The sequence below is a fragment of the Poecilia reticulata genome, chromosome 23 (assembly GCF_904066995.2).
Source record: "Poecilia reticulata chromosome 23, P_reticulata-male-v2, whole genome shotgun sequence".
NCBI lineage: Eukaryota > Metazoa > Chordata > Actinopteri > Cyprinodontiformes > Poeciliidae > Poecilia > Poecilia reticulata.
Window position 1 is genome coordinate 16,221,081 of NC_088852.1, and position 25,001 is coordinate 16,246,081.

A 25,001-nucleotide genomic window follows, 5' to 3' on the forward strand; every position below is an offset into this window, starting at 1 on the left:
ACCACCTGGGTTCTTGTGCGTAAATGCGCACAGCCGAACCAGAACTTGGCGCTCTCTCAGGTGGATCCAGGCTCAACCCGTCGGCCGGCCGGTGATTCCCTCACGCCCGGTTCCCGCCGACCCCGTGTCCGCTCCGAGCCAAGGTTCCGGGTGCCCCATGAGGCTGGAGGCCGCAGCCAGGATGGACGTGTTCAGGAAGCTGTGGAGGGCCAGGAAACTGATCGTGGTGGTGTTCATCCCGCTGTCGCTGCTGCCGCTGCCGCTGGTCCACCCCACCAGCGTGAGTACAATAAACCACTTTACCCCCAAAAGCATCCAAACAGGTGGAGCTTTTCAAAATAAAAGCGTGCCAAGGCGTTAGTTTGCGTATCGTCGCCTTCCTAAAATAGTGGCATAAGTCATTTTGTGCCAGAAGTATTTATTTGTTCTTTTTTTTTTTTTTTAATTTTTGCCTAAAGCATTTTCTGGAAAGGGGAAAAATTGTGATTTTAATTTAGGAAGGTGAGCACATGTTTAATATATACACTGAATGACCGGTCAGAATTAGTAACACATGAGAATATTAAAGTCGAGGAATGTAACATTTTTGCAAATTCCTGTGGAATTAAGATTAAGCTGGTTTAGGTTATTAAAAGTCTCAATAAATCCATAATCTAGGATTTGATAACTACCTGCTGCTGCCTGTGTGTGTTCCTCCTGGTGGCTGCACATGGCTCCACAGTCCTGATGGGAGCTCCGTTTCTCTGAGTGTGTGTGTGTGTGTGTGTGTGTGTGTGAGAGAGAGAAAGAGAGAGATTCAATCAAAAGGCACACTGTCCCTCTGTTTGTCCTGCGCTGTCCCACTCCTCAGCTGATGAGTTGTGTGTGTGTGTGTGTGTGTGTGTGTGTGTGTGTGTGTGTGTGTGTGTGTGTGTGTGTGTGTGTGTATGTATTGAGGGGAGATGTCGCGACATGGTGATGAGATGGAGATCAGTTCTGAGCTGAAACTTGATCTTATTTAGGCGAATATTTGCCCTTTTTTTTTTTTGTCTTTAAATAATGATGATAATAATTGTGTTGCTCCAGATGAAACATTCCTGACAGATTTTCAGACTTTGTTCCAGAAGACTTGGATCTGGTTTTGTTAGAAATGGTCGATTCCAGGAGCTCTCACTGCAGAGCGTTTGGAACAATTCAACTCCTCACTGTCACTAAAGTCGTTTTCTGGTTTATCTGAAACGACGACAGATTCAATCAAAGTGAATTTCTGATGACATTAACCAGCTTCCAGAGATTAGACAAACTTTTCCACACATTACTGACACTTAATGTGCTGCACTGTGTTAGAACTGGACTGTTAGAATACATTATATTGGATTTAAACTGGACTTTGAGGAAAAGTTGTAAATTAACACCAATTCTGATGAGGACCAAATGGACTCGGCATAGTGTTGATTCAACTCTGCAGAATCTGTATGAAATGTATTTTACTCATCGTGCTGCACAGGAGATCCAAAAGAAGTCGAGACAAACTATCTAGATTAAAAAGAAAATGTTGCCATGGTGACAACGGCTGAGTTTGATTACGTTTCCAGTTGTTTTGTCTTCTCATCTTGTCCGGATGGCTCATGCCCCCAAATATTTTCTGGCTCTTTGGTTTAAAATGTTCGAACTCTGTAGTGATAATTACATGTAAAGTTCACTGTTTAAAAAGAAAAGAAAAAAAAAACTGCTTATCACTTCCTGCTGATCAAACTGGAAAAAAGGTAGAAATAATCTGCCAAAGCACTTAGCATGTGGCCAGACATGTTTCCAGTGTCTTTTTTTTTTGTCTTAGAAATAATTTGGCATAAACGGCATCTATGGCTTTCTACGATACTCATTGACCAACGGAAACCTTTGCAGTTTTTTATTCCCTTCCTCTCATCCACTGACTGCAGGGTTTTACCCCAGAAACCCTGCTAAGCCCGGCGGTATGGCCGCTACGGTTTGTGTTGGAAAAAAAATGTAAAATTTACCAAAATTCTGAGGTTAACGAGCGGGTATAATAATTCGGAAATTATGGCGGAAACGGGCAGGTGTGGTTCAAAGTACCCAACTATAAACCTAGCTTAATGGGAAAGTTTGGAGTCTTTCCCATTTTGAAGAGTATAGTAGCTCTAATTAAATCAGAGAGTAAAGCAATATTTGAAAATATGGTTTATTGATATTTTTAAGGGACTGCTAACGTTAAAAACAGTTTCTTCTTAACATAAGATTTTTCTCCCCTCGTTAGATGAATGCACTTTTTTTTTTTACAGTGAGATTCTGCTGGTGTGAGAGTAGATGGGTCTGCATTTAGGTTTTTTACAGTTTAAGGGATCTACTATACAGCAGGTGTCCTGGTTGTCGAACTTTATTACCCAGCATCCCTGTTGTTACGTCAGTGGTGTCGGATGCTTGGCACGAGCATTGTTTTTTTTTTTTGTTTATTTCCTTTTAACTCTTCTTCCAGTTTCTTTTTAGAGGCTGTTTGACTGTGGACACAACAGTTTGACCTCAGTCACATGACATAAGTCTAGATTTTGCTCTAATTGTTTTTTTGGGAGGATTTGGTTTTCTTTAATGTGCTTTAATGGCCGCAAGGATGTGGCCATTAAAGCACAAAGTTGGAAAAAAAACAAAAAAACCTTCATGACAAAGGGGGAAAAAGAAAACAAAAAAACAATCCGAGCAATTAAGTTACATAATCAACCCACCTCCATGCTGGATTTTGGCCCCACGTGGCTTCGTTACGACAACGGGGACCTCAGACTGCGTCAGGAATGCGACAGTGGTTCAGAACGGTCCTTCCTGTGTGTGTGTGTGTGTGTGTGTGTGTGTGCGCGTGTGTGTGTGTGTGTGTGTGTGTGTGTGTGTGTGTGTTTGGAGTGGTACTGTGTCCAGCTGCAGAAGAGCAGAACATCTGTAGGACACAGTCAGGGCAGGTCAAAGAGACACAGAATCAAAGAACAAGCACTTGATGTTTGATTTTTATGTCATCAGATGTTAGAAATTAGTTGTGGCCTGCTTAACTTTAATATAAACCCATATTTAAAGTTAAATAAAGATGGGGGTAATGTATATTTCTCGTAGAATAGGATGAACATTATTGGTGTTGAGAAAATGACTCAAAACGAGACTTTTAGAAGTATTTTTTGTAAAACAAAGTCCAATTTTTTTTGGTTTTTGTTTTCACAAATTAGTTTTGTAAATCACAAACCTTTTTTTTTTTTAGGCTTTGTTATTAGTGTATAATAATGCAGTGCAGGTTTTTCCACTCTAAATGTTGCAATTTGTGGGATTGTTACAACCTGACTGGTCCAAATGCCAACATGGCGTTGCCAACATTCCCTTCTTTGTTTTCTGAAACATGAAAATTGGATGCTACAGATTTGAAATTGTTGCTTGACTTTTCTGTTTTCACTGTAGAACAAACCCATTCGAGTCTGATCTAAGTATTTAGCGTTGTAAGGCGAAACGGAACAAATTCAGGCCATTTTTAAAAACTGCAACTTCAGCGTTTTGTAGCATCTAACGTCACAGTTTTTATAAATCATTCCCGTCTTTTCTGACATTCTGTCACTTACTCTTTTAAATAATAGTTTTGCATTATCAGAACTCTGCTACACAAACCATTTTAAAAGCAGTAGAGTTTTCTCCAGCGCCTTTTCTAGCCAAGCATGGTTGGCTAACCTAGAACCTAAACAGAAAAAATCCAGAATAATGTTGATTTCCCAAATTAGGGTCGTTAGTTTGGTGTAACACCAGGAAAGGATTTGTGTGGATTGTCTACTTTGCTTTTTTTTATTGGCATGTCTGCAGTCTCTGTACTTTCTCAATTCTAGGACTAAAAATGTGAAGATATCAGACTGGATGGCTCCAGTATTTGATTAAACAAAGGAAGCTACCCTGATGTAGTATAACCTTTACTACTTCTTATCTCTAAAGTCCAGTCTCAGTGATATCTTAAGTGTTTGTAATGGCCTTTCAGTGTGTGCTTGCCTGCTCTCTTTTGTCAGGTATCTTCTTATCTGGTTTTGCACACAGTCTGAAACAGTTTTTATCATTGATTTCATCACTCGCAGGTTTTTAAACCAATGTGTGCTTTTCCTCTGTTTCCATTTCCTCATCAGTCGACTGGAAGGCAGTCGGCTGATGAGATAATCAATGGGATGTTCCGATGGGAATAGTTTGCTTCGATGTCGTTTTCGGTGAATACCTTCCACCCTTTTCAAAAGGTTACGTGTCGCATGCAAATACATTCTTCAAGAAAACAGTTTTTATTAGCAGGGAAACCATTCGTAGCTGCTTTGTGTCTGCCGTGTTGAAAAGTGTGTTCATGGAAAATGAAATCTCGTCTTGAGTTTGAAATTTGTCCCTATTGATGCTCTTCCTGTTTGAAAAGGACATGCATATCGGGATCAAAGTTGTGGATTTCACAGTGTCTCCCTGTGTCAGGTTGGGGTACGTTACTTTTGTCATAACATCACCATCTCGCCGGTTCTTAATATGTACTTAAGGATCAACTTAATACCTGGGAATAAAATGTCATGGCTCTATGCAGCAGAATTTCCCAAGAAATCAGCCTTTTTTATCCACTGATCATTTTATGGATGCTACACTTTTAACAGAAAAATGAGTTGATTGGGTTTTTCTTCAGCAGAATTAGAAATGATATTTAATGGTGTGATAACAAATTATATACAAGTCCAACAAGACCGCAGAAAGCCAGCTGGCTTTGATTAGACATAGGCAATCTTCAGCAATGTTTAAAAATGACATTTCTTTTTAAACTACAAACCATTTCCTGTCTGAGAAGTTTGCTTTAAGGAAAACTGTAAAGTTTTATCTTTATCTTCACACGACTAAGAATTTCTCATGTTTCAGATGAAACCACATTTAATCTGAAAGCGACTTTTTATCCGTTGACCCGTTCTAACCTCTGAGATCGTCAGACTTTTTTACTGAGATTCCTCTGGAAGCAAAGAGTTCCAACTTCCAACTTGTGACACTAAAGCAAATCAACTGAATGATAACAGAGGATCGTTGATCAGTAATCAGGACCAATAATCAATTATCAGTGACTGCTAATCAACCTCCTGTGTCTGTTTCCATTTTCTACGTGTTTTTTTAAATTTTTTATTTGTGGCATCTTCATTTCTCTTCTCTTTATCAATTTCTTTGTGATTCACGTGTCAAGACTCGAACAAAAGAGAGGAGCGCTGCCAAAAACAAAGTCTTTGCAAATCTGGGCTGCGTTTAGAAGTGATTTACAGTTTAGTTGCACATTTGCGTGTGAGAATGCTTCTGAGCTCCAATCTCCTCGTTTTGTTTTCAGCTTTATCATCTGAGCTCTTTTAAGGTTAAAAATCCACAGGAGAGATTTGGACTCCTAAACCCTGCAGATGGCTCAGAAACGGATCGATAATCAATTTGTCTGAATATTTCTTAGGTTGACCACATTTGCAGTCCTGGTTGATATTTGTGAAGTGGAATAACTTAATATACATTTTTAGCAATAAAATCTGAAAAGTGTGGCATTTGTATTTTACCCCTTTATTGTAATACCTTTAATATAAACTACAGTGTAAAAAAAAAGTTGTTTTTTAGGGTTGAAAACAAGTTTATGACAATTTTTTAGCTATTTGTAAAATACATTTAAGTGTCAGTGTGAAGAAATGTCAAAATTATGAAGGGATGTGAAAGTACCGATTTGGTTTCAGATGATCTTTTAGAAATTAAAAATGTTGCAAACTGAAGCGATGTTTTTTTTTGTTTTTGTTTAGCGCATAAATGAATAAAATGAAGAGGGGAGAAAGAAACCTCCACCTGACTTTGGCTAATTTCCCAAACATTTACGGCCAGATTACGGCCATTTTTAACAGCTAATCGGGCTTACCAGATGTTTTTAACACTTTTCATAATTACTTAAAAAGAACAGAACTCCTTGATAATGGGTGGTTGTTGAAAAGCTCCCTGAAATCTCAGAACAAGCTCATAATATCCTAATCCTTGAAGGTGGTGACGGTTAAGTCTGCGCGAGGCTAATGCCGCCTGCGGAAGCACACTGCGTCACCGCGCCGCCCGGTTCAGAGGAGGTTTGAAGTGAAATACGAGGAAACTAAAGGAAGTCAGACCGACTGCATGGTCATGGTGGGTTTTGAAAATACCACCTACACTAGCGGTTCTCAACGTTCGCGGAAACCGCCCCCCAGGGGGCGTTCAGAGGACGGAAGGTGGAGCTGGGGGAATTTTTTACAAAAAGGGGGGCGTTTGGTCGAAGCTAAACTTTACACCTTAAATGCACAACAATGCCATTTTAGACTTTGAGCAACTTGGTAAAACTGTATTGTGTAACAATAAATCATGCTTGGCTGCAACTGTATCGATGGCAGCTCTTCTTCTATTCAGTGTTTGTTAGCTTCTGTTAGCTTCTTGGCGCAGCTCCGTTCTGCTACTGGTAGCTTCACCGCATCAGGTCAGCGTTACACCGGCTGATAACGTTGCTGTGATTCACTTTGTCTGGTATTTTTGTACATATGTTTTGGCAGTTCTGTGATCATGTGAAGCAACAACTTGTATTGTGTTTTATTTCCGTTTGAAGGCTGCCTGCTTCCATGTAAGGACAACAAAAAATCTCTTATAAACATGTAATTTCTAAAATCACGACACACTGACTTTGTATCCCTCTGAAAAATGAACCCATTTAAATAAAGAAATCCTTCCATGGGTGATACCACGATAGAGAGCGTTCATTTTATAGCGTTAACATCGGAGCTGTAAGTGATCCGGTATGAAACAGGGGTAATAGAACAACACAGCACTTTTAAATGTCAATAATCAGAATACCAAAATTGTTTCCATTGTTTTAAAAGTTTTATGTCAGTCTGCCTTTTCCCCATCGATACGCTTCCCGACCGCCCTGCACCTTAGGGGGTTTAAAAAAAAAACCCGCCGCGCACATTGCGCAAAACTCTGAAACAGGAGAAGCGGGACATAAAACGTAGCGACGAACTAGACGTGAATTATGGCATAAAAACAGAGAATCCGGCGCTGAACAGTGAAAAATCAACACATGATGTGAAACACATGACGATTAGGCGGCGCAGCAGGTGATGAGATTACTGATGGTGAATAAATGATCAAATAAATGTAGCAACAGGAAAGAAACTAAAGTGGACATAGCAATAAACCAAGAGAGGATAAAACTAATCAAAGAAAACTAAATGGAAATGAATGAAGAACAAAATGCAAGAATAAACTAAGAAACTAAAGTAAATACAGAGGAATAAAATTGTATGGCAAGACCTTTCAAGCAATAATTAATACAGAGGACTGTATGGCAAGAATAAACAGGCACTATTTCCAGATAAAAGGTAAAATAATATTGTTGAAGTGCCATGGGTTTGTTGAGACCATATCTATACTGAGAATAAATATATCTTACAGACCATAACAGTAAAGAACTTATCATTTATTTATTTTTTAAATTAGATTTGATATATTTATTTCTTCAATATTATTTTTCATGTCAGTGTTAATGTCATGAGGCTGATGACTCCATGACACTTTCAATTTGACTCATTAGGATTTGATTAAGAACCAGATTTGTTCTTTGTAATTTCTGTCCAGTAAAACTATTAATCTATAAATCAATAGACAGGTCTATATAAAGATATAATCCACGTTTCTGTCTCATATTTGTATGGCATTAAAAGGACCTGGAACTTTTGTTTCTCCACTGAAAGCTCTGGTTTGCACAATAAATGCCATGTGGGTGAAATTTTATGGATGATGCTCTGATGTCCCATTCTCCTGAAGGCAGCACAGAGCTGCACCACCAGAAACTCAAACACTGAAGAGAAGAAGAGCTATGATTAATGTAGTTACAGTTCTATCCATGTTTTAATGTTGCAGAGCTCAGTCGTTTTGCAAATAGTTCAAAGTTTAAATTTGCATGTTGGACATCTTTTATCTGGTCATTTTGTGCAAGATTTAACAACTAGAAAATGGCAAATCATGAGAATATCTTTCCACTCTGATTGGCTGCTGTTAGGTCTACCAATTTTAAGTTGAATGTTCATTGCATTTTTCGTAGACGCCTGTGAAAATAATTTCTATTCCCATACCTTTTTTGTTCTCTGGGAAATTATTTTTGATGATAAATACAGAAACAAACATAAAAATCAAAGCATTTGCAAAAGTGATAGTAATATTAATGATAAAATAATGGTCAGTGCAAAGTAGCCTGCCAATTCTTTGGTGGGGGGCGGTGAGGGACCTGGATAGAGGTTAGGGGGGCGCTGGCCCGAAAAAGGTTGAGAAACACTGACCTAGACGGTCAGTTGGAGGCCTCTTAGTTTGTTTATTAGGTGTGTGAAATGTTTTTTATGAGAGTAACAGAAATGCGTTTCTTTACTGCAAAATTGTATCCAAATCCTATCCACAAATATATCAATCCAGTCCAACAATGCAAGCAGACGATCATTCACACCCAATCCAATTCGATCCTGCTTGTATAACCTTGCAGATTTAGGTTAGAAAGGCAATTTGCAAAAAGTTTATATTTTATTTTTTTAAAAACTAAATAAGCTGAGCCTTCTAAGCAGGCATGCATGGAAGGAAAAAAGTCTTTATCTATAGCTTGGTGTAATATTCAGTATGTTTGTCTTTATATGTCTGAATCTGAGTTTTAGGTTTTGCTTCGAGGTTGTTGTTTTTTTAGTCTCAATTACCTTTTTCAGTTAGGTGTTTATAGAAGTTGTCTATGTAGCACCAGAACAGCCTGAATAGTGGAGCACGGATAGAGCTTGGAGGACGGTGTCCCCCAGGGAACATGGTTGGGAAACAATGTCTTTGTACCTTATTTCCTCAAAGAGTTGCAGAGATCTTCCTGCAGCACAGCAGTTCATAACCATCTCTTCTGGTGTACACTGAGATCTTCGTACTTGGTGGTGGCTGAGACGCTTGTCCGTCCCTGACTACTGTCCTGGGGTGTTAAACGTAAGGTAAAACCCCAAAGGCATTGGAGGCTTTATAATCTTGATGTCAGTGACTTCATTCTTTTTGCTTGACCTGGCTGTTGGCCACCAGGTTCTCTCATCGTTGATCTGTCTTTGTTGTTACCATGCAGATGACTTTGACTACCTGTCTTACTGCCACACTGCCCCAGGACAGCTGTGGCTACTGTCCAGTAGCTCACCACCATCAGTGTGAATGACTATACAGTGATGTACTTTGGGGTCCTCTGGACTTGATTAAGCGCTATGCGAGTACAGGCCAGTTGCCATTTACTCTCTGTAGGTACTTGGTTGTAAACCCTATGAGGTTTGCCCCTGGCACTCCAAGACTGAATGTACTAAAGACCTGTAGAGTTGGAAAGGAAGGAAGAAAGAATACAGAGGAAAGGAATTGAAGCTAGGAGACGATCGAGGAACAACAGCAGATAATCCTTGCTGATTGGTGCATCCCAAAGCGAACCCAGACCATAACGAGTCTACTGCCATGCTTCTGGATCGTTACAGAGATGGATACTTGGAAATGTCTTTTTTGTTTTGATCCTCACCTAACATGTTGAGCATTTGCGTGATCTTATGCCTATATGTCAGATTTCTGAACGGAACATTTCAAACGTTGTCTTGCTCCTAACAGGTGCTTGATGCTGTGATTTTCTTTGGAGTCGGTGCTTAGAGAAGGTGTAAGATTCAAACAGGTCTGGACATGCCCCACGCCGGAGTCCGGTGGCTAATTCCCCCTCCCCTCAGTTTATTAATTTAAGATGAACTGACCCACATCGAGATATTACACTCAACGCTTCTCTTACATAAAACTTCAAGCTCACAAAGCATGTGACTGCTCATGTTTAACACTAAATAAAGCATTTACTTTAGCTGTTATTTATTTAATGAAGAACAAAATCTGAGACTTGGAGTCAGTTTTTAGGGCCGAAGAGCCTGCTAACATCCATGCTAATGTTTAAATGCTAGCATATGAGAAGCCTGCCTGTTGGTATCTGATATTACAATGAAATAATAATTTTAATTAATCTACAGCGTGGATGAGAAACTCTGACTTCTATACTCTTAATATTGCTAAACATTACAGTAACTGCTGTTTCTACGTGGATCTAATGGGTTGTTTTGTGGTTTGCAGGAAGCGTGCTGTGCGTACGTGTTGATGGTGACGGCGGTCTACTGGGTGTCGGAGGCCGTGCCCCTGGGGGCCGCTGCCCTGGTCCCGGCATTCCTCTATCCTCTCTTTGGCGTTCTCAAGTCCAGCGAGGTGAGGCTGATGATCCTCCCACACCAACCAGCTGGAGCCTCTTTTCTCTCAGGCTTTTGTGGAAAAGAAAATGTCAATCCTCAGTCTTCCAGAGCTCTCAGTTCTTCACATTCAGCTTAAAACAAAATGCACAAGTTCACACAATGAGTTTATGGCAGATATTTCTATTGTGGGCGGACCAGGAAAACTGCAGGCAGGAATGAAGAGGGGAAGGAAGGAAGGAAAGAAGGAAGAGCTTTAGCAAGGAAGGAAGGAAAAAAACACTAGAAGGGAAGAAGGGACTTCAGGAAGAAAGGGAGAACACAAGGAAGGAAGAACATCACCAAGGTCACTAGAAATGAAGGAAGCACACTTGGCAGGACAGAAGCACTTTATGAAGAACTATAGGAAGAAGGGGCTTTAGGAAGGAAGGAAAGACAATATGAAGGACACTAGAAAGAAAGGAAGGAATCCAAGGGGGAAGGAAAGAGGGGCACTTTCTTCCTTTACTGCCTATTTTACTGTGCAGTTAAATGTATATTTGATTTCCCAAAGAAGAGACTTTAAGATAGACGATATGAAGGACACTAGGAGGAGAGGAGTGACTTTAGGAAGGGAAGAAGAACTCTAGGAAGCATGGAAGAACAATAGGAGGAAAGGTAGGACACTAGGAAGGAAGGATGAGCACCAGAAAGAGAGTTAAGACACTTGTATGAAAGAGAGGTAGCACACAATTAAGAAATTAATTGATTTGATATGAATGTGCAGCAGTTTTTTTTCCCTCCAGTGTTCTTAATAAAACCAGATCATAAAAAAACTGGTGAAAAGTTTTTCTATGTTCCAACAATTCAGTGCATTTTCATGCACTGATAGAATAATTTTCTTTTGCACATTTATCTGACTGACCTAGAGCCCATCATCCTAACTAACTAACCCTTATTACATAAGCACCAGACAAAAGGTGAAAAATGATCATGTTAGTTGTTCTCATACCAACTTTCTTTTGCTCTTCACGTTCCTCGTTAGCCTTACATAAACTTTGATCCGAACGCCTCGTGTGGCCGGGCTGGCTCTGTCCAAGCGGTAAAGAATCTGCCGCTGCACTGCTACACTGTAATCTCTTTCAAGTATTTTCTAAAAATATGCTAGCAGAGATTTATGCAACATTTCAAGACTATTATTGTCCTCCACGTTTGAGCTCCACAGATTGAAAGTAAGACTTTACCTGCTGTTAGGAGTAGCATTAGCGGAAACGTTGACCTTGTTCTTGGAGGTTTTTGTGGTTTAGAGAGCCGTATTAAAAGTACAGCGAGAACATGGAGAGAATATGTTATAATCCTTTCTTACCTTTTACAGTTCTTTTGTTCTGTTTTGCTTGAATAAGTCAACATGTACACTGAAATGGCTGCAATTTTTAGCTGGAATAGCCAAGCATGTCTCACTTTGCACAGCTGGTCCTCCTGAGAAGAAGAAAAATCATGTCCTGTTAGTTTAATATTAATTCAAAATTGGGTAGATTCTCTCTTTTGGCATATTGCAGCTAAGTCAATATTAAGCTAAACCATATAGCTGGGCAAATCAATACAAAGGGACAAAATTGAACCAAAATACCATTAAATCATTAATTAAATATACCATGAAATACATATTTTTACATCATTAAATCATTAAAATGCCTATAGGTAATTAAACATGTAGTTAATTATTTTATGGTTCCTGTTCTTGCTGCATCAACATGATATCACCATTTGTCAAACTCACTCATTAACATCGAGAGGCGGGGCTATGGGAGGGGCTGTGTACTTTTTTTTTTTCTTCATATTTACATATTCCCTGTGTTATTGGTTCCCCTTGTAGTGAAGAGAATAAACATAAAAAGTTTGTGATTTGACGCAACTCGACTGGAGAAAATCCGTCTGGTTTTTCTAGGGGAGAGTTTAGGCGATGTGGGCTTACACAGCGCCGGGTGCCATGAACACAGTGGGTGGGAAGTGGAGCAGATTAACAAGAACAACAGTAAATTGTAACTGACGACCCCAACAAGGAAAGGAAATGCTAAAATACTCCTTCTCAAGCTTCCTTAGATTTCCTTAGCTAGCTATTTTGCTCCATAATTCAGTTTCAGTAGTGTCTGCTTTGGGAACTAACATGACCATTTGTGTGTTTAGGTAGCAGCAGAGTACTGTAAGGACACCACTCTGCTGCTGATGGGAGTCATCTGCCTGGCCGCCTCCATAGAGAAATGGAACCTGCACAAACGCATCGCACTGCGCATGGTGATGATCGCAGGGGCAAAACCTGGCATGTGAGTGATATACTTAAGATTTTTTTAAAGGTTCAGCATTATGCTGCATTTTGTTAGTGTTACGTCATGTTATAAAGTTATTCCTTCATCAAAAACGTAACTGGAGTGTTTGCCCTGGGAGATTAGAGGATTTCTCACTCATTTCCAAGCTTCCTAGCCTCCGTGTCACAGAGCAACCCTCCTCCACTCCGTCCCTTCAGACTAGCCAGTAGCAATTAGCAAACACTTAGTGGAACTTCACATCCGCTGAGCTCATTATAGGAACTATTTCTTTGTGAAACACTGGTAAAAAAAAAACGTTGTTAAAGGGTTAATAGAGGAGCCATGTTGTGATGACTTCCTGAAGGCGGAGCTTCAGAAAGAGCAGGAGTTTTTAAAGAGACAGAGGCCCGATTTCAAGCTGTGAAATTACATTTAAGCCATGTTTGAGTACATGGCGTTTTATAATAACTAATGATAGTTACTTGATTGTGCTATAAAATGCCACAATGTGGCTGGAAAACACATCATACTGCACCTATAAGTAAAACATTTGGGAAAGTCCCATATATGTTTATCTACATGGTACAAAACAAAACAGAACATGATTTGTACCTTGTGACTCAGGCTGGTGCTGGGCTTCATGTGCTGCACGGTCTTCCTGTCCATGTGGCTCAGCAACACGTCCACCACGGCCATGGTGATGCCCATCGCCGAGGCCGTCCTGCAGCAGCTCATCTGCACCGGCCTGGCCGACTCCCATGACGACTCGGAGACCGGCGACGCTCCCGAGGAGGACAGCGGTGGGTCCAAGGGTTTGTTTCCATATCACTGCGTGTAGCGCAGTGAAAAATTTAACCCCTGACAAATTTCTTAAGCTTTTGCTGATGTTTTAGATCTTCAAGTTAATTTTAATATAAGATAATCTGAGTGAATACTACAAAATGAGCCCTGTTTGGTCTGCTTTAGCCAAACTCTAGCTCATTTTTCTAGAAAGTCCGGTTCGTTTGCCGAGGTGTGAATGCACAATTGAATTCTGATGCGGACCAAAAAAATTAACTCTGGTCCGTCACAAACCTAGGTCTCAGTTCATTTAAAGTAAACTGTGTTGTGGTTCAAATTCATACGTGAACGCCAAGTGGACCAGAGACCAAAAGCAGGAAGCGAACTGGACAGACGGTTTCTATGGTTTTCTGATTCTACACTTCTTGGAGTGAAGTTTTTCTTTGGAAACCGTTTTCTAAAACAACTTTACCGCAATTGGCAGCAATTGATAAAATCATCAATTGAAAATGTATTTTTGACTGAAAATAACCCCGGTTATCTTTGTCTGACATTTAATGATAAAACATTATCACATAGGTGTGAACAAAAGCAAATCAGAAGAAAACTTTCAGGACAAACAAATTGTTGTTGTTTTTTGGGGGGGGGGCGGGGGGTGTTAGCTGTGTGACGGTAGACGTGATGCAGAGAACATTTTGATTTTTTTTTTTCTGTCATATTGCAGCAGCTGTTTCAACCAAAGAGGAGAACCTGGACAAGAACCAGCTAGAGCTGCTCTATCAGAATGAACAGTATGTGTGTAGAGTCTTGTTTTACAGGTCCCTCTCTTTACTGCCTTATTGATCACCTTTCTTCTTTCACTGTCAACATCTTTATGCTAATACATTTGAATTTCTACAAGGCTTTATTTGGGTTCCGTTATAGTAAAGATGAATATTGCACACAATTTGAATTTTTTATTTTTTTTTTCAATTAAGATTATTTAAGGTGGACCACAGGGTAATGTGTGTAGTCCCCTTTCGTTTACAGCCAAATTTTCCATCATAATTGATTTTTTTTATGCTGATTTATATTGCTGTTTAAAAACATAGTTTAGCCATGTTCTGCTGTGTGTTTGACAATCATACCAATTTTTTCACAATTACTTTAACAAATAATTCCTGTAACTTTTACAAAATCTCACTTTTACAAAAGACATGTTATCTCTAAGTAAGTCAGTTTTCTTACCCTTTGTAGACAGAGTACTAACATATTATATTATCCATTAAACCATTTTCTAACACCCTTGTCCCTTAGTGGGGTCGGGAGAGTTGCTGGCACCTATCTCTAGCTAACGTTCCGGGCGAGATATTGTATTATATTATATTATATTATATTATATTATATTATATTATATTATATTATATTATATTATATCATATTATATTATATTATATTATATTATATATTGGCTTCCTGCATATTTTGGTTCCTACTCTGAAATGTAATTAGTCACTTATTACATCTTCAGTGATGAAATTTACTTTAATCAATATTAGTTTACTCTCTTCTCATAATTAACTATAGGCATGTATTTTTCCCCCCATACGTCTTCTGATGTTAAATATGTTGAAATTTAATCCATTTTTAAATGAGAACATAAAAACTATTTAATTACATTTCTGTACGTTCATATTTTATGTGTTTTCCAAACTTTTATTGCCTTCATCATAAAACAATTCTGGCTGTATTTAAGTGTGTAGTAAATTTGACAGACTTTTTTTCATTGCACCATTTTGTGTTTGCATTTTCTTTGTGAATCTGATTCAGATTTACTGTTTTTTTTCTCCTCTCAAGGAATGAATGCTGCAAACAGGATCTCTGTTCCTTCACTGAGGTACAATACAGTTTAAGTGAAGTGCACTGAAAAAATGTTTCATCGCTTTTAAACCTTCTTCTTATATTACAACCACAAACTTCCATATATTTTTGTGAAATAAAAACCATGTAATTAAATTACTGGCCCAAACAGGAGCGGGCCCAGCGGGTGTGGGGCCTTAGGCAGGAGTTGATGTGGGGCCCCTCTACCTATTAACAACAAAACCACTAAAATTCCGAGTTTGAATTGTGACTGCCAACGCAAGAATTTAACTATGAAAATAATTGTTCATTTTTGCAAAGCAAACTTCCCAATTCCTTTAATTCTTACAGTAAAATATCAAATTAATTCTAACAGTATTCCCATTATCAATAAACAAATCTAAGTCTTTTAGATCTATAGTTTGTGTTAGAATTCAAGCATTTATGGGAGGCCCTGAGCGACAGCTTAGTTTGCTTACTGTTTGGGCCGGCTTTGGTCCTGACGGCAAAACTTTAGAGGAAAACACAATACATATTGTATAGAACCAGCCATTGTCAGATTAAGTGAATTCCTCCACACAGCGTGATGTTGCCACAGCCATATTTCACGCTAAAGATGGATTTTAAAACATATATATTTTTTGTGATGCATACGTTTTTTTTTCACTAAATACACACAGATACACATGATCTACTAATGAGGCGACTTCTGCCCACAATTGGCTGACCCAGATTTTATTTTGGGGTTTTAGAGCAAAGACTCCACTTCTCTATTAGAATGCAAATTTACAAACCACCTACTCATCCTTTTTCCTTTCACCTCCCAATGAACTTTGTGTTCACCTATCCCGTAAAGTTTGTGGTTGTAATTTGACAAAACGTGGGAAATATGAAATGGTCAATGGATAAAAAGATGCAAATAATAACGCACACAAATTTCTCCTTTCGCCCCTTAGGGTCAGGCGGGTGAGCCGAACGGTTTCGGTCTTCAGCCCGTCCTGAACAAGACTTTTGTTAGACAGACCAATGGACACCTACCGCAGGTCGGGGGCAAAACGCTGTCGCCTTAAACTCTCTCGGCGGCTCCCCACAAGTTATAGTGTTGAATTCAGACGAAGCATTCCTGTGATTCCTCTCTAGGTTGCCATAGAGATCCCAAACGTGAAGCGAGTGAGAGCCAGAAGAGACTCCCAGTACCCCACGAAGAGGGACCACATGATCTGCAAATGCCTGTCGCTCAGCATCACCTACGCAGCGACCATCGGAGGACTGATCACCATCACCGGGACGTCCACCAACCTCATCTTCGCCGAGCAGTTCAACACGTAGGTCCATGTTCTGTTTATATTCAGAGGCTAAAACAACCTTAGACCACTGCGTGAGCGAGTGGAGGTTTCAGAAATCAACAATTGAGCTTTACGTGGGAAAAAAAACCCCCTGAAAATGAACATTGATTTTCTTCGATATTAGCAATTTAACTGGTAACAGGTGTGGGGAATTTTTACTCTTTACCTTAAAAGATCTGCTTAGCTTGTCACGTTAGCCCAATAGCAGGTTTTGATTTTTCTTTTTTTTTTTTTATAATTTGGATTTAACATGTGCAATTCAAAATCTTAAGTCTATAAACAGTCAAACTTGAATTTGATGATTCCAAACTGAACCGAACACATTTAAAATACACTATGAGGTTTAGAAAACCTTTATTCTAAATGTGCAACAACAAAAAGACAGTATTACCGTTTTAGTACAGCTTAGTAGCTATCTGTGTTGTTTCATGGAGGACGGTCCTGTTATTTTGAGAAAAAAAAATCCCTGTTATCTAGGATTTTTTTCAACATAAAATAATGAAGCTGATTTTTGTGACGCAAGTGCCGTATACTGGGATCAGTTGTGTGGAATTCACAGTATTCTGCTGTGACATGCATTACTTTCCTCAACTTCATTGCCTCATTAATTAATTTTTAAACATCAGAGGATCAAATAAACGGCTGGGAATGAAAAAAATAATGCTCAGATAATGATTAGCTGAATTAAACAGAGAGTAAAGTAAGTGTTGTGTTGTGTACTCGCTACACAGTATTTTGGGGGAGAGTGCAGGTTAGGCAAGGCAGACATGCAGTAGCATGACATGGATGTAATGGAGAATTTTGTAAAACTTAAACATTTCTCTGAAGTTGCACATTTTTAAATAAGTCTTTTTAAAAACAGCTTTAAGTATGAATTATAAGACATTTCTTTTTAGCCAAATGTTGTTTTTTTCCTAATTCATTTTTGTTGAGAGAGCAAAACGATAATTTGCTTTTATTCTGATGCCAACAGATTTTAATTCAAAATTTCCTGATATTTCAAACAACATGGAAGCTAAACAAAAACAGAAGCTGTTACAGTAACAGCAGCTCATCATGACCAGAGCCGCCATCTTTCCATTTGGTTTTGAACACATGTGCAGCTAGTTTTGGCGACCGCGTTGCTGTGATTTAACACTCTGTGTGAAATCAGAACCCGGGGGCCTTGAAGGGTCTTAAATCAAACTAATCAGCCTGTACAGTCCTAATAGAGCCGATTTTCTCCAGCCAGTGTTTTTAAGCCCCACAGAATGGCCTCCTTCATGTCACAGCTCAGTGGGCAAAGGTCATGCCTTTTATTTTCCGCGCAGTTGGGTTTGTGTGTGTGCGCTTGTGCATCTGCGTGTGTGCGTGTGTGTGTGTGTGTGTGTGTGCGTGTGTGTGGCAGAGGTAATCCTAAGAGTATATTTCCGGGAACGGGAATCTTTTGAGAAAGTTAACTCTTTGCTAAAAACAAGACTCGTGACGGACGTGTAGAGAGTGCAGTAGCTCTCATAAGTATGCAAGTCTCGTTTTCTGTGACCAAAAAATAAATAAAAAAAAATAACGTGGTTGCAGAAATGCTTAAACTAAAACTTTATCCAGTTAGTCATATTCGGACACTCTGTCTTCCAAAAGTTCTCCAAAGATATCAGATTGTGAGGATATCACCTTTATTTAAGCTATTGAGAAAACCTTGATTAAAAATCTGAGGTACATTCAAAGAAAAGCAACCCCAGAGCATGGTGCTGCCACCACCGTGTGGCCATGTGTTTCTTTGGTGATGTTCAGTGCCACATTTGTATCGTTTCGTCTTCTTTGCATGCTGGAACCAAGCGAGCAAATTACTTGCTTGGTTATTTTTTATTTTCAATTTATTATTGTGCCGTCAATTTAATCATGTCACTCAGTCCGATTGGTGCAAAGTGATGTTCAGGAAGTGTTTCAGGAACTTCTTTAAGAATGTGACCTTTGGACATTCCTAGTGTTAGGGATGTCTGTGCTAGCTACATGTTTAGCATTGAGATGCTAATACCTTTGCTGCTAAGCTAATTCCTTTTAGCACAGCAGTAGTCGTTTTTTAGCGTCCAATCATACTGTTTTTAGAAGCAAACATTCAGCCACAGTGGACCTACCAGAACATCTGTCGCTTTCAGCGGATGTTGTGTGTGCGTTAGATTTATGGATGTACCAGAAACGTGCAAATACAACGGTTCCGCTTGGAACTTTAGTGTGCAAAAAAAAAAAAATCATTCATGCTAAAATTTGTTGCGCATTAAAATCTACTAATTAATGAATCGAAATATTCTATTTTAAGACCACTTTTGTCCTCGTTTTGTCTTGACTGTAAGCGAAGACGCTGGAAATGTTATTAACCACAGGTAGCGTAGCTACCGCTCATAGCTGCTTGACAGAACCAAATTTGTTCGAATCTTATTGAAGTTTTTGGTTTCAGTGAAATAAATCCGGTTGAGTCTGCGGGTTCCCAGTGACTGACTCCACCTGTTGGAGCTCAGATTTGTGAGACAAACAGCCGTCATTCTCAGCAGGCATGAGGCTGTGACGCGGTTTGGAAACGGTTTGATTGTTGTTTTTCATTCATATCAGCTGAACTATGACACACCTGCTTGTTCTCATCTGTCCTTTTAAAACATTAAAGTTCCCTCCCCGTCTCTCTGTCTCGATTTTTTCCCCTTTTCCAGTCGCTATCCGGAGGCGAAGGTGATCAACTTCGGCACCTGGTTCATCTTCAGCTTCCCCATAGCCATCATCATGCTGGTGCTCACCTGGCTCTGGCTGCACTTCCTCTTCCTCGGCTGCAAGTGAGCGCACTTCTTTCTTTCTTTCGTTCTTTCTTTCTTTTTCTTTTTTCTTTTTCTGCTCACGGTCACACACATCCAGGTGTGTGATTATTAGTGTTGCTCACGCTCACATCTTATCATTACGGTAATCCGTTGGTGTCTCTGTGCTCAGCTTCAGAGAGACGTGTTCGCTGAGTAAGAAGCGCAAAACCAGGAGAGAAATGATGTCTGAGCAACGGATCCAGGAAGAGTACGCCAAGCTGGGCCCCATCAGGTGACAGGAGAGGCTCGCGTGGAAAACTGCTGTGGCTTCTGTGTTTTTATTGGGAATTTTTCTTAAGTGACGCATCGACACAAAGTAGCTCAGAAATGTTAAAGTTAATCGTTTTTTTTGTTGTTTTTTTTAACTCAATTTTCAAGTCTTGCTGCAGATCCTCCAGCTGGATTTTCAGTTGATTTACCAAATAAATTTTTTTTCTCACTAACTGTGTTTCCATTGACCATGTAATCGTGCCTTTTGACATTTTTAAATAAATACATTTGCTTAATAGAAACATGGCAATTAAAAAAAAACTTTTTTGATTAAAAAGGATGAAGGTTTGTTTTTTTTTTTCTTTCGCCTGTATCAAAATTATTTTATTTTGCAAAACATCAATGGAAACAGTTTTTTCACATCACACGCGTCAGGCAGGAAGCAGCTTGTGGAGCAGCTTGTTTTTTTAATGACTTCTCGCGTGAACAAACTTATTCACATGTGATTTTAATTTTTTAATTTTTTTTATTTAATGGAAACACTGCAAATGTACTATCAATTTCTTTGACATTAGCAGAATATTTATGTAATGGAAACGCAGCAGGCACCAGAAGTTAAATCCAACCAAACCTTTCTTGTTTCAGCCGACTTAAAATTAGAAAAATGACAAGAAACGAGAAAGCAGTTGGTTTCAGGTGTGACCTTAAAATACAGTTAACTCAGATGAGTCAGTTGAACTGTCAAGACGTTTGTGGAGAGAAACCCGACAGGTTTGACCCAAGTCAAGCATTTTACAACCAAATGTAAACGTTTGAATTCAACAAAAGGAACAACAGTTCTCCAAAAACTGGCAGCATTTAGCAAATAGAAATAACTTTAGTAATACTAACTAAGCTAAAATGTGGCTTTTTTATTTTTTATTTTTGCACTACTTTGTGTTGGTCTTTCACAAAAAAATACTACAAAAAATGTAGTCACTTTTCTAGTTCTAAAGGTGACAAATTTTGAAATGGAGGAGTTAAAACTTCTGTACCCAACTCGTCTGAGGTCACCCAGACGTAGCTGCGATGGCCCACTGGTGCGACAGCTGCTGACGTGCTTTTTGTGGTTGCGTTGCAGCTACCCCGAGGTGGTGACGGGGATTTTCTTCATCCTGATGACTCTGCTGTGGTTCACCAGAGAGCCCGGCTTCGTGCCCGGCTGGACGTCGCTCTTTGAGAGGTAAGCGGCTCCGGACGTCGCAAACACTCCTCCTGTGGTCGTACTTAGTGGCTCCACCGTCTGCGGCGAAAACGATCCAATTAGCACCGTTGCGGGATACGATGGATTTCTGTTTTTTTGTCTCCAGGAAGGGCTACAGGACTGATGCAACCGTGTCTGTCCTCCTGGGCTTCCTGCTCTTCCTCATCCCCGCCAGGCGTCCCTTCTCATCATCCTCACCCAGCTGCAGTAACTCGGGTCGGTTCCCGTGCAACAGCAAATTCGCTTTTTTTTTTTTTTTATCCAGTTGTAAATCATGCAGTAGAATTTCCTTAAGAATATACAGCAAGGAATTACACAAATATGTTAAAAAAACAAACAAACAAGGTAATCGGCTTTGTATTATGATTGTTTCTTGTGTTTTTTTCTTTTGCCTTCAGAAGACAGTTCAGATTCTGACCCTCTCGCCCCCATGATCACTTGGAAAGATTTCCAGAGGTTGATGCCGTGGGAGATTGTGATCCTGGTGGGAGGAGGATACGCGCTCGCCGCTGGCTGCAAGGTAGGATGCACACGTCTCTGCTGATGTGGGAACATAGAAACTCTGCCCATACAAATCATGTAACCCTGCCCGTCGGTCAGCCTGGTGTTTACATTAATTTTTTCCCGGTTGGTCAGATTTGTATTTGTGGGGTTGTTTAATGATGGTGTTATACCTGCAGGTGTCGGGCCTGTCGGTGTGGATCGGCAGGCAGCTGGAGCCCATGAGCGGCCTTCCGCCCTGGGCCGTCACCCTGCTGGCCTGCCTCCTGGTGTCGGCGGTCACAGAGTTTGCCTCCAACCCAGCAACTCTTACAGTCTTCCTGCCCATCCTGTCAGCTCTGGTACGTATGTCGGCTCCTCCACTTCGCATGCCAGGAAAATCTTGCATTAAGTCCTTGTCTTTCACTGATAATGCAAAGAAACGTGGCTAAACGTAGAACTGCTGCGTTAGGAGGACAGTCTATAGAAAGACGGAGAGTAAACAAAGTTGATATCAGTGATGGCTCCGTCAACATTGTCATCTATTGATGGATTTATCTGGAGAAGAGACACAGCTAACACAAGCAGGGAGTGAAGAGAACTTTGAACAGGAAAGACAAAGTACTGGTAGTCAGAGGCAGCCATGCTTCGACTGATGGCTTAATACACAAATGAGACACAGCTAAGCTAGCAAGCTAGCTAGGAGTACCCCCCCCACCCCCAAAGTAGTAATATAGAAAACGCAACATAATTAATGAACTGTTAGTTGTTTTTATTACAGATTACACTCTCGGTTGCACTAGATAATGTTGAGTAAAACTCAACCACCAAGCATTTAAATAAACACCAGACTTGTAGAACTCTCATAAGTGCTGTTGTGAATTCAACTTAAAATACAAAAGCTTCCTCTCTTGTTCATTTTTTTCACCTCCATTCTTAAATTATTTTTCAATCATCGTGTTGTAATCGCCGCCTTGCTTCCTCTTCCTTCGCTCCGTTTGATCTCCAACCAACAGCCGCTCTCCCTCGCTCCCCCTTTGTAATGTTCCCTCACTGTATCCGTGTTGTTCTTCTTCACCCCGCGGTCCAGTCGGAGACCCTGCTCATCAACCCCCTCCACACTCTGATCCCGTCCACCATGTGCGTGTCATTTGGGGTCATGCTTCCAGTGGGGAACCCCCCCAACGCCATCGTCTTCAGTTACGGCCACGTGAAGATCAGCGACATGGTAGGTCTCTGACACACACTCTGTGCACCTGCAGCATCAATTGGGTTCAGAATTGTTTAGTCTACAATCAAAGAATAATGTTTTGTTTTATTTTCTTTTAGAACTGAATGTTCCTTTTTTTTTTCATCAGTCTTTTCAGGTCAGTTAATGTGTGTTTATTTTAATCTTCCCGTCCAGGTGAAAGCAGGGTTTGGAGTGAACCTGATCGGCGTGGCGGTGGTTATGTTAGCCATCACCACTTGGGGCGTCCCGCTTTTCAACCTGACCGAGTTCCCCGCCTGGGCAGTGGCCAGAAACGTCACCGGAGGCTTATAACCAACGCCGGGCTAAGGCCCGAGCCAACAGGAAGGGGTTGGGGCGGGGGGTAAAATTGGAAAGAGAAGAGTTTTTTATGACGAAGACAAACAAAACACGACAGAGTCAAAAGGATCGTCTTCCCCAGAAAGAGACTGAGAGAACCGGCCTTACGGAAAGGAAGACGAGAGAAAATGGTGGAAAGCTAGCTTAGCTAGAATATTAGCTTCAGTTTAAGTTGGCCATATTGTGGTGGCTCTGGGGAAAAACCGAACTTCAACAAATTAACTTTACCTCTGTTGCTACAAATACACTGATTCTTTCAATGAAGCAATACAAATTAGAACGATAATTGAGGCAAATTAAGAGCTCATATCGTATTGATATTTTAAAGTATATAACAGAACTAAGGTTTTTTTTTTTGTTTGTTTTTCACAAATTCACCATGAATGAAATGTGTCTTAATGTATTGTTTGTACTCTTGTAGTAAACGTTACAATAGAAATAAGCTAACTAGCCACTTGTTAGAAACCTCTTTTATGCTTTACCTAAATGTGCATGTTAGCGTAGCGCACTGGTCAACCGGTTAAAGAGAGGTTTCTGCTGTGGTTATGGATGTACTGTATCAATACACTCACTGATTAAAACAGTAAAGAGGAAGAACTCAGAAGAAACTGGCGTAATACTGTGGCGGGTATGTTATTAGTTTGACTTTTAACACTCCGGTACATCTAGAAGAGAACATAATTTGCCCGCAAAAGCTGATGGTGCTGCAGCCAGTGGGCTAGAACGTTCAACTGTTAGCATAAGCTAATATTAATGGCATTTAGTGTGTCTACAAAGCATCATCTGTGTCTGGTGTACAGATGTAACTACAGCAAGTTTTTACGTTGATGAAATTATGATACGGGCTAGTTGAGTCTGAACCGACAACACACCAGCATTCTGATTCATGTGTTTTTATGACTAGAGAAGGTACTGTAAGCTCTTTAATGAGGTTAAAATCTTTTTTTAAAGATCAGAATTAATTATTTGTTAGCCTCTCATTGTGAAGATCTACAAGAACTTCTGTCTTAGCTTTATTGACATTTTTAACTTCAGACAGTCCTGCTATTAGCAGAACTCCAGCTACAATGCTAGCAAAGATATGAGAAGCTAGCAACAAGTTTAACACTCTAAATTAACACTGATGATTGCAACACCCAGCTCAAAATGACCTAAGCTGCTGGAGAGTGATGTTAACTGTATGAAGTTACAAAAAAAGACCTACATGAAGTATTTAGCATTTGGTGCTCTTTTGTAGTACAAATGTCAGCTTTACTGAGAGATAGAGATGCTGCTTTTGATGGACAATCCAAAAACCTGGAGCTGTTATTATTGGAGTTGACCTTCAGAAATTGTACTATAATTTTTTCATTCCTACTCCAGTGATCTTCACTCACCTGTAGCTCCATCGCTCAGATTGCGATACTGACACTTATCCACTCAGGGAACTTCAACCTGGGGCTCTGGAGTTAAGTTGTTATTTGGACCTTCCACAATGGCTCTTAATACTTTGGGTAAAAATAATGAACTTTACTTTTTTTTTTTTAAACATAGATTTATATTGTTTTAAATGAGGCTTTAATAGTTTCCAGTTTTTTCGCAGCACTAAATTTTCACAACAGAATGACACTAAAGGTAGCCATAATTTTTTTTTCTTTCTTCTCTTTATCTTAAAAAAAACAAATTTTAAACTGTGGTCCCCACAGTCTTAAGAGACACAAAAGTGCATTCAGGCTTAGTGTAAGTTTTGTTTTTCTGTGTGTGTCTCATTTCGGGAATTGACGGTCTGATGGGACAAACCTCCCATTTCCCCACTGTTGACTGTGACATCTGCTGCGCAACTCCTGAGCATCGCATTAAAACCGCAGTAGGATTAAACATAATATTTTCCAAAAATTATAAAGTGTCTTTTTTTCGAAAGGTCATGTTACACTTGCAGATCTGAGTTTTATTTAGCTGGACTGAAGGCAGAAATGTAAAGGTAGCTGACTCCTGTTTTGACCATCACTAATCTGCGCAAATTATGTCCAATTCCTTCTGAATGCTTGATTTGGATCTCGACTGTTTTTCCCAGTGAGTGTAGTCAACCTACTGTACATATAACCAAATGTTTTTCTTCTATGTTTGTATCCGTGGATAAAAATCTAATTCGCCACACAAGCCAGGG

The 25,001-nt window shown here is 39.8% G+C and overlaps 2 protein-coding genes across 6 annotated transcripts in view; one reads left to right on the forward strand and one right to left on the reverse strand.

The window, feature by feature from the left end:
- LOC103459659 (uncharacterized) overlaps positions 1-781 on the reverse strand; it is a 28,792-nt gene extending 28,011 nt beyond the window's left edge. Inside the window, exon 1 of one of the 3 annotated variants that reach the window (XM_008401420.3) lies at positions 672-781. The gene's annotated coding sequence lies outside the window, so the exon portion shown is untranslated. The remainder of the gene's footprint in view (positions 1-671) is intronic. The other 2 variants (XM_008401418.3, XM_017302813.2) reach the window with 2 other exon arrangements.
- Positions 146-23,793, forward strand: slc13a4 (solute carrier family 13 member 4). 3 transcript variants are annotated; one of them, XM_008401414.3, is made up of 16 exons: positions 146-280; positions 10,153-10,281; positions 12,429-12,565; positions 13,172-13,347; positions 14,052-14,118; positions 15,164-15,203; positions 16,123-16,209; positions 16,307-16,491; positions 19,194-19,313; positions 19,465-19,566; positions 20,665-20,766; positions 20,894-21,003; positions 21,186-21,307; positions 21,468-21,629; positions 22,358-22,495; positions 22,673-23,793. In XM_008401414.3, exons 1-16 carry the CDS (start codon positions 158-160, stop codon positions 22,808-22,810), a joined length of 1,938 nt encoding a protein of 645 aa, XP_008399636.1. In that variant the 5' UTR covers positions 146-157; the 3' UTR covers positions 22,811-23,793. The 3 variants fall into 3 exon arrangements, with proteins under 3 accessions (XP_008399636.1, XP_008399638.1, XP_008399637.1); XM_008401416.3 differs by having other exon boundaries at positions 21,189-21,307; XM_008401415.3 differs by having other exon boundaries at positions 14,055-14,118.
- The last annotated feature ends 1,208 nt before the right edge of the window (positions 23,794-25,001 follow it).